This window comes from Atta cephalotes (genome assembly GCF_000143395.1).
Source record: "Atta cephalotes unplaced genomic scaffold scaffold00011, whole genome shotgun sequence".
Taxonomy (NCBI): Eukaryota; Metazoa; Arthropoda; class Insecta; order Hymenoptera; family Formicidae; genus Atta; species Atta cephalotes.
The window spans coordinates 10,040-20,318 of NW_012130075.1; the positions used below are offsets into that span (position 1 = coordinate 10,040).

Consider the following 10,279-nt stretch of genomic DNA (forward strand, 5'->3'; position numbering starts at 1 on the left):
AACTTTTTTTATTTACTATAAAATAAGTTAATAAATTAAATAACAATGTATTACAACTAAATATGAAGCTTATATATATATATATATAATATTATATATATATATATATATATATATATATATATATATATAAATTATTTTTATCTAATTATCTGGAAGAGATGGAGTTGCTCCCTCTTAAAGACATAAAGCTTTAAAACTTTATGCCACTGTGTGTAGAATTATACAAAAGAGTCTTATAAGTTACTCATTGTTTTCTGCCGTCATTTTCCCCGAATTTACAAGGATTAACGGTATCTATTATGAGAATGCGCTCGTTGACTGAGCATCCAATTGAACATTTAAAGAACCTCATCGAGGCTCGCCGCCTCCTCGTAGCTGCAAAGAGACAAAAGTGCCGGCAATGATTTATAGCACCTCTTTTCTGTGATCGTAGAACGAATCGCGAACATACTTCTCGCAATACTTCAACCCATGACTTCCGTTGTTAGAGTAAGATTTGTACATGGTACCATCTAGTAAAGAGGACTTGAATTTTGGCAAAAAATATATCCAGGCTTTCGTCGACTCGCTGACCTGGAAAGGAATGCGTTCGTCAAAAGAAAAGTATAGATGCCTGCTGCATGTATTTTGCAAAAATAAAAATTCGAGTATAAGCTGAATATAAAAAGAAGAATGACAGAAGCCCAAATAAAGCTTTTAAAAAGTGAAAATTGAGACAATAAAACGTAAAAGATGCGTTTATGTTTCTTTTATGTTTCGTTGTCTCAAATTTCGTTTCTTAAAAGTTTCTTTTAGCCTTGAGTCATTATCTCCCCTTATATTCGATTTACGTTCTGATTTTTATTTTCGTCAGGAACTTACGTGCGTAAGTTGATAAGTTCATTACCTCCTCAAAAGTTTTTTCAGACTTAAACGCAGCCTCCGACGCCAGCAAAACTGTTTCTTCCGTTCGCTCGTAAAACTGTGGGTGTTCCTCCAATTCGTCCAATCTCTTCAACATGTTGGAATCTACATCATATATTTCTCCGAACACGTACTGTTTAAAAGAAATGTTCTATTACGATTGATATTACAGAGCATTATTCCTTATTAATCGACGTTGATTCGATTCCATTATCATTTCTGACTGGGACGAATAAGAAATTTTTTAAATTAAAATCGCAAGCAGTAAAAGAATATAATTGAAGTGGACAATAATGAAAAATTTAAATCAATTCAATTCAAGGACTTCCCCAGTACAATTCATTGACAATACATTGTACAATTCATTGATAATACATTGTAAACATTAGCATACATTGAGAGTATATTGGATTAATATTGCGTCAATGAATTGCTATTAAGTTCTTTCTCAACTCACGTTGCCAGTATTGGGTTTTTTCAGCAGAAACGGGATGTTATACTTCGTGGCGATCACCAAAGGATATTGGACTGTTGTTTTACCGAGGCCTAGGAACTTGGCGTAGCCATTCGCAGTGTCCTTCATGAGACCATGATTCGGCTCGCTTTGTTTCAACGTGCCGTACACGAATACGCGGTGCAGCGGACTCTTGAACAAGTTTTCATACATTTTCGAAAATCGCGGATAACTAGATTACATGTGACTTCCGGTGGCTAACACCCGGATGCGCCGGGAGATTGTCGATTCGAGTCGATTTCGCGGCGATTATGGTCACGCGACCCAATTTAGAGATAAGTTTTATCGATAAGAGTTACACCAAGATCGAATTATTACTTCGTATGTTTTACAGTAACCTTGGAATGTCAAGATGAAAGAAGATTACGAAAGACTATTTTTCAAAAAGTATTCTTCGAATCTCTTGGAGAACGTTTGAGATTTGCGAGTCGATGGATTCGATCATAAGAAAACGATGAACTTAACATTAACAAACACAGTATAATCGGTATAATTAGTCGGAACACTTTGCACTAGTTGCGTCGGCATCTTTAATCTCCGCGTGGAGGTCACGTGATTATACATCATCGTAATGTCAGGACCGAATAAAAGAATATTTATTTTTCAAAGATAAGCTGTAAAGCGTATATTCGCATTCTATTTCATTGAATCTAATCAGAAACAAAAGTTGAGTGACCCAAATCTGCGACCGCGCATATTGCGCATTTTTTTGTGGAATATTTCTTATACTGATTATATAACATATGATAATTATGCAGCATAAAGCGGCGTTTATAATGAAATTTTTTAAAGAAATTGACCAATCATAGAATATGAAGAAAATAAAGCGATTATAATAGGCGAATATAATATATCAATTTTTTTACGGCTTAAGGTTTAAAGTTTTATATCTTAAAATTTCATTGTAAATGCAGCTTAAGCTGACGCGACAGATATAATATCGACGCTAGATGTCAGTGTTATCGATTGGCGCCATTGTTTAAATTTAGAATTATCTTCGCCATACAAAACATTATTTGATTCCCTAATGTAAAGTCAAATAGAAGGCATGAATAGAGCTTTATTTTGATTTTATCAAATCATTCTTTTATTGCACATTATTTAATAAAAAAACCCTTTTTTTAATTCAGCTGTGCTGCGATATAAAAACTATTTAATTCCACGATTTTATATTTCACTTTTATTTTACTTTTATTATCACTCTTACACACGAATATTGAACACACACGAAAGTAGCGATCACGGAATGAATTGCAATTTTAATAACTTGACAGAAAAATGTTCATTTCTAAAATTATACGTAAAATACAACATAAATGCGCGATATGGATTTTACAATATTACATCGTACTTCTTATTATAACGTCGATGCGACTCGTTCCTCGTCTGATAAGAAATTCAAATTCTTCTTCGACGGAAGGGAGTAAAAGGAATCCAGCTCTATAATAGCAATATTAACGAGTACTGCAACGGTAACGATGTGCAGCAACATTTTCGCGAAGTGCAACGACCAAAAGTGACAATGTAGTTTCGTTGTGGTACGGAGTTCATGCTCGGATACCCTTGATACAGAGGGTATCGTGTACTGAGCCTTGTGAGATAAGATAAGATTTTCATCCAATAAGATCTCCGAATAATTGCATCACTGATCATACCACCCCGTATGTGTGATGAGCTCAGTTGAAGAATCATAACTCAGATTGAAGTGTCTGGAATTCCTAGTAAAAAAAAAAGAATTCCTAAAATGATAATTTTATTGGAAGAAGTTATGCAATGCCAGCACTGGCTGATTGAATGAAATTGCAGACAATCATTCTTTATATAGTATTTACAATGCAACTCTTTCTTTCAATCTCCTTTTTTTTACTGATCTCTTTTAAATAAATATATAATTACAATAAATAAACAAATACTTTACTATAACAATGTGATGTTAACTCACGTAATTTGCACATCTTCGCTTAAAAAAATTAAAGTAAAATAATCTTTGTATAGAATTAAATGACTAATTAAAAAAATAAATTAGCATTGATTTTTGAAACCTTGATTAAAAATATTTTAAATAGAAAAATATTAGAAACAAAAAAGATCAAAGAGAATAATCGATTAAAGGAAATTATAACCATAACACTGATTTTCTTCCGTAAGATTTCGGAACTTGAAGCCAATATAACGGATTTTTCTCTCTTGAGCTCTTCAAAGAGCTCTTCCTCCTCGAATATATCTTCTATCGTTTGATCTTTCTGTCGTCTGCGATACAAAAGGTCTTGAAACTTTGTCCAGTCTTCATTCTTCTCGATGTCATTACCCTATATAAGGATAAGAAAGTTGTAAAGTAAAAATATCTTGAATATATGGAGACTGCATATGAGGAGCAGACTTTCAAAAAGCGTTTTGTTCAAAATTTTTAATTTTCAGGAAACGAAAAAGAACGAAATTCCGCACACAAAAACATTACGTACTTTACAGAAAATAACAATATGCCAATCAGTAGGATGTGAAATATTAAACAAAATTGCTAAACAATTGTTAAAAATATTAAATAAATGCATTTTGTTTGTCTCTAATTAAAAAACATAAGGCACTTTGAAATGTTGTATGTTTTTTCAGCATATAAATTAACGATGAAAAAATTCTTTTTCTCAGAGTAGCTTAAACTTATAATATGAGTCTTTCAACACTGAACACTGCTATCTCTACCCCAAAAAATAAAATTTTGGACAAAATGCATTTTGAAAGTCTGTTTCTCAAGTGATTTAAAAAAAGATTACCTCCAAAAATACATATATCAACCCTTTTCTGGAATTACCTAATAGCATATAAGCCTGATAATACAGACATAACATGAAGTTTTTCAACGTCTTATTCGTCAGGCGATTAACTAGATACAGATACATGATTTGTAATAATAAGTTGTTCGTGTCCAAAAAATCAGCCGACATGTACATGTATAATATTATATAAAAGCAACTTACAACTTAGGCTCAAGTGTTGCAAATTCAAATTTCCACTAGCTATTATACAGTTGTTTATTGCTATTGTTTCTACTGTAAATGGATGACCAATATATTCGTCGTCCAAAAGCTTTTCCGAGAAACAAATATATTTTATTATATTTTACATCTCTTAATGATATATTACGAAACATTAATAGTATATTAAAGAACAATAATAAAAATTTGATTAAATACTTGAATAGAGTTGTTCATAGAATTAGATGGGATTCTCGTCTTTGATGAACTATCTTGACTCGCTGCATTTTAAAACTATTATGAAACGAATTTTAAAATAAATTAGAGGAAAAATTGCGCTAAACATACTTTTAAGATTTTGATGCAGATTTTGGTATAACCATATTCCATTTTCTTCCTCTTTTTGAATATTTTGACTGCCCAACTGTAATAAAAATAATCATTAATTTATTAACAAACAAAGTAACGGCGAGATGATCTATCAACCTTGCTTTCCAGCTCGCTAAATTTGCGACGTCTAAGAGCGACGATTTCTTCATGAGTCAAAGTGAACCTATCGCGTCATGTTATTAAAGATAGCAGCCTAAATTAAGAAATTTGTCTAATTTAATCGCTACTGTCAAAGATATACATGGTAAGTTCCTGAATTATCAGTGAAACGCCGTCATCGTCTATCTTATTTCCGGTTAACACCACGCTCTGCAAAGATCTACGAACATGTTAGCGAACGTTACTTTATTATAAAATTACTTTTGCGCAGAGACAGATTAATGTCCATCAAATTCGAAATCTGAGAAATATTTGAAAACTACATAACCGATTAGTTCGAAGCATCTCAGCGATATATTTGGCACCAGTGTTTGTAATGTCATTATCCGCTACATTGAGAGCGATCAATTTTGGATCATTTGGTGGGTCCTGATACTTCAACTCGTTTGTGATCTTTTGTATACCGTTATCGGATAATTTACACATTTTCAGTGATAGATAGTGTAAACTGGAACATGTATTTTTTCATATAATTTATAAATGAAGCGAGAATTATATTGGATAGGATTATATTGTAATTCGCGATGCACTTTCTTGCCGGTGCGCAAAGCAGGTAATAATTTTCCTGCGGATTCGGATTGTCATCTAGATTCAAATCGTTCAAACATTCAAATTCCATCAACATGTGTGTTATCTGCAGGATACCATAGGCATTTATCCGACAACTGGGTAATCTAGAACACAATCATCAGTTGTCACAATGTCAAATTACGTGGTCGATTTTCAAATTTTGTCTTACTTAAGCACCGTGATAGTGTTATATTTCTGCAGCGTAGTGGTCAGTGCATCGAGGATGCAAATCGACACTTCCTGTCGTGCAACATGAAAAACGTTACAAAGCACATAAAGACGAATGTCACAAACATCACAATTAATTGAAAATTTAATAATTAGTAAGCATTAGTGTATCTTCACGACTTATCTTTACATTCTAGTTTCCTCACAGTCTCTTTCTTTTCAGGATGTTCGAAAGAAACGTAAAAAATAGGGATATTCTTGTCCATTTCGACTCTGATTAAAATAAATGTGAATTTCAAAATCCGAATTGAGGAATAGTCGGAATACTCATAACAAATTTGATTAGATGCTTTAATGCATTGACGTATATTAAAGCCATAGCACATTAATCTAGTCTGAATGTAAAAATGAAATGAAAATATCTTGAATGATAAAATGCACTCTGAAAAAAAATCACATCACAAAGTTATATAACGAAATCATGCAATTAAACTATGTAAATTATGTAATAAATTGTTTTAAATCAGTACGTGATTTAATTTTTTAAAATCATGTAATTTGAAATCACATGATGATATGTTTTTTCTTCTTCTACTTCTTCTATTTCTATCATATAATTATTAAAAATTTGATAATTATAAAATCGTATGATACATGAAATTATTTCTAATATGTGATTTTTTAAAAAATGTCATTTAAAAAAATCATGTATTAATTTGGAACAATCTATTATGTGATTTACTTGTTTTAATTACATGATATAGTTATATAATTTTGATATGATTTTTTTCAATAGGACATATTTTTATCAAACAGCACAAAAATGTATATTGAGGATTTCACAATTTAACTCATTTATATATTTATATTAAATACATATTTTTACATTGATTTGTATACGATGGCTTTAATGTGTCAAATTAGTTTGTCAAATTCGTTATTACTTTTCTGCTTCAATCTTCGCGTATTTCTCTGTGCCATCTCTGACCTGTAAAAGAACAATTTTTATAATAAACATTAATTATTAACGCAGGTTTCTGATACGGTAATATTTATGGAAATTTACTACAAAACTAGGTAACAATTCTATGTCTTCGTATTCCTCGCAATGTGTCAAAAACTCCGTAATAAAATTTTCTTCTTGAGAATTCCTTCTCGAATAATCTGTTATAGCAAATAATATTAATAAAAAATTTTATGTATTATTTATTGTAATTCTACAAACGTATTCTTCTTTTAACTCCTTATAACTTTTCTAACAAGAATACTAACTGTTTATTGAGGATTCTTCATTTGCGTCATTTATTGACGCAGCGTGCTTGCTTTTCCTGTTTGGCATGTTTAACCTCTTAATATTATTTGTTCTGCGATTTCTATTGTGATAGAAAAGAAACAAAATGACAAAAAACGCATGAAAAAGCGTTCTATATATAATGGTCGCTTTCAAAGAAGTCAGCATTTAATAAACGCTTTGTGTCGATTGGATTATACTTTTAAACCTAAAATCTAAAAAAATAATCCTATTTCAACGAAGGAAATTTCCAAATGAAAGAAATTTCCAATTTGTTGTAAAATAAACATTTTATTGCTAAACACTGTCAAAATTTTATATATATATATAATTTTATATATATATATATATGACGAATTCGAGAATTCAAATTATGAAATTAAAAAATATCGATTTACAAAAATTTGCTTATACATATATAAGGGGATTTAAAAAAATTATTTATTTATTTCTTACACACACACAATAATTATATAATAAATTCTTCTCTCTTTTCAATACACTTGGTGCATTTACTTTTAAATATTAAAAAAATTTGTTTTATTCCAATTGTTAAGTTACTATTGTTATAGATTTTTTCCAAATAGAAATTCTTTATTTTTAATATTTCGTTTTATAATCGAAACACGTCGAGCTTTTACGCATGTTATATTCGCAGGGCAATGGCGCCCCTTATCGTGCACATGACATGTAATCTAATGCTTGGGAAATATAGGGGTGATCTACCCCTATGAAGCCACGCGTAAAAGAGGGGAAAAAGAGAGAGAGAGAAAGAAAAGCCTTTGGGAAAAGTATTGAACGAACTTTGATGCGTAGTTGCGTAATGGGAGGCGAAGATCGAGTCATGCGATAAAGACTGGCTCTGTTGGGCTTTGTGGGATTAAAGTCTGTAATTATATATATGGACGCTGCGGACGATTACCAAAATGATTTGTGTCGGGGGCTCTAACGGCGCCACAAATGGTGGCCGAAACTCTTGGGTTCAATCGATGACACATCTCGTGCTATAATCGGACAAACGGCAAGCTGTATTAAATCGATGTCGCGCGATGCTTGACCAACAAAATAAAATTAGAATAGTAAATATTTTTTATAGGGAAGTAGAGAGAAAATATCACTAAAGAGTTTTTTTTATAAAAACAAGTTCAAAAGTTAAATTTTCAAAAAACAAAAAGTCTTCTCATTTTTGAATCATTCAAAAATTCATGGTAAAGTTTTCTCTGGCACATAAAATATAAAAAAAAATTTTAATTTTGATAAGTATTTCAAAGAGCTTCTCCAAAAAATACAAATTTTTGAACTTGTTTATTCTTACGAAAATTTTATATTTACTATTATTTAATTATATTTTTACATTTATCTTTTTTTAACATTTACAATGATAGAGATAAAGAAAGAAATATTTGAAGTACAAAACAATTCTTATATTTTTTGTTTGATTCTTCTTGTTGAAACAAAATTATTCATCGCTATTGATAAAGAACAATTTGACGCCATAACCCATTTTTTTTTTAAACAGATATTTAATCTTTGAGGGAAATCCTTTTATATCATTCATACGTCGTGCTAATTTCACAACTACCGCAGATTATACATTCGAAAACTCCTCCAACTTGTTGAAACATCAATGAAGAGTTTGACTCACTCTTTCAATTTTTTAACATAATTGCACGTTAAACAATAATGAGCATTCATCTAAATAATTAGGTCACTGTCGAATTAGAATTGCACATTATATTATGTACAATTCGAACGTTGAGTTGCGAAGTTATTTAAAATACATGTAAATTACATGTTTGCCTAATTCTGCTGCATTTTTTATCCCGGACGCGCCTTCAAAAATTTTCGTTATCACAATGAGAATATTCATTGTCCCGTTCCGTTTTGATTCGTCTATCTCGAAACGATATTTATCATGTCCGATTCTGCCTCCGCTTATATATGCGGCAGCTGACAAGTTCGCGTCTCGTTATACCGTCGCTTCGGCGAACGCCGTTCTTACTTCTTCAGTCGTGCCCTGCGCGTCCAGTGAGCTGCACGCGAGGTGGATTATGTGCGCGTTTCGAGTCCGCGATTAAACACGATCGAAGAATCGCGCGTGTTCCACCGAAACAATAACTTCCGGTGTTCGATACGCTAAATCACGAAACGTTACTTGTCGATGAGACGCCGGTCTTGTCCAGAAATCGTGCTGGGTCAAACACGAAAGACGGGCGGCGAAAAGTAAGCCAGTTGTTCCAATCGCTGTCGCTTTTATTATTTTTTATTATTGCAATTTCTTAATTATGTAATAGTAATATATTACTGTTAAGGAATATTATAATTTTTAAACAATATAAGATTGAAAACAAGACCATTTATGTTAAATATATTACTTTAAATACGAAGCGCTACTACGGTCTGAATGTTAAGAATGTTGAACTATTATATATATTCATATAAATGAATTAATTTCAGAAATGATAATTGCGTGCCGATTATAATTTTTAAATTTCAAGCAGCGTTCTCCGTGAAATTCCTGACGAAGGAACTTTGAGACGAAAAATAAGCCGCATTGTTCTAATTATTGTCGCTTGTATTATTCTATAATTGCGGATTTAATTCTTAGATTGTATAATATTATGAAATCTTTTAAGGAATTTTATAAAGAATTTTTAATTTTCAAAAAACAAAATTCTTCACAAAATTCTCGACAGAAGAATTTCAATGAGACGAAATAAGCCGCATTGTTCAAATTACTGTTAATTATTCTATAATTATTCTATAATTGTAGTTTCTTAATATTATATATTATTTAAAAAATATTGTAAAGAACATAATAATTTTCAATTTTTAAGCAGCGTTCTCCATGAAATTCCCCCAGGGGACTTTCGACGAGAATAATAATTATTTTGTTCGAGACCTCGAGTTACTCGGCGAGATCGGAGCAAAACAAAAATTTACGGCTGCGCCAATCCGTTGCGGAAGGGATTAAGGGATTATCATTACGAGGAGTAAAGATTCTCGTCATGCAGAATCATCGTTCGCTCGTTCGCTCGTTCCACGAGTCTCTCACCGATTGCATCGATTTACGAGTGTTTACATCACGATGTCAGGGCGCGCCGTAATCACCGGTATTATGAATTATGCACCCCGGGGTGGTTTCGAATTTCCTCTCGGTCCGTTTCATTCCTCTGCACTCAGAGACATGGCTTGCTGTCCGCGCGCGATCGTTAATATTAATTTCGGGCGGCGCTAAATTGGTACAAATTGCGACGTCAATTAAACCGCTTTGTCATTGGTAGTTATACTTCATGGACCAACCGACAA

The 10,279-nt window shown here is 31.9% G+C and overlaps 3 protein-coding genes across 3 annotated transcripts; all 3 read right to left on the reverse strand.

The window, feature by feature from the left end:
• Positions 1-408: 408 nt before the first annotated feature.
• On the reverse strand, positions 409-2,912 carry LOC105627907 (putative gamma-glutamylcyclotransferase CG2811). The gene is made up of 4 exons (XM_012209180.1): positions 2,796-2,912; positions 1,364-1,552; positions 890-1,039; positions 409-576 (listed from the first exon to the last, which is right to left on the reverse strand). The coding sequence occupies exons 1-4, from the start codon at positions 2,910-2,912 to the stop codon at positions 409-411; spliced, it is 624 nt and encodes a 207-aa protein (XP_012064570.1).
• A 196-nt stretch (positions 2,913-3,108) lies between these two features.
• On the reverse strand, positions 3,109-4,931 carry LOC105617094. Its single transcript, XM_012198673.1, has 6 exons — positions 4,879-4,931; positions 4,741-4,816; positions 4,396-4,504; positions 4,192-4,301; positions 3,544-3,729; positions 3,109-3,138 (listed from the first exon to the last, which is right to left on the reverse strand). The coding sequence occupies exons 1-6, from the start codon at positions 4,929-4,931 to the stop codon at positions 3,109-3,111; spliced, it is 564 nt and encodes a 187-aa protein (XP_012054063.1).
• A 67-nt stretch (positions 4,932-4,998) lies between these two features.
• Positions 4,999-7,018, reverse strand: LOC105617095 (leucine-rich repeat-containing protein 71-like). Its single transcript, XM_012198674.1, has 6 exons — positions 6,952-7,018; positions 6,746-6,843; positions 5,681-5,751; positions 5,472-5,615; positions 5,210-5,389; positions 4,999-5,101 (listed from the first exon to the last, which is right to left on the reverse strand). The coding sequence occupies exons 1-6, from the start codon at positions 7,016-7,018 to the stop codon at positions 4,999-5,001; spliced, it is 663 nt and encodes a 220-aa protein (XP_012054064.1).
• Positions 7,019-10,279: the final 3,261 nt, after the last annotated feature.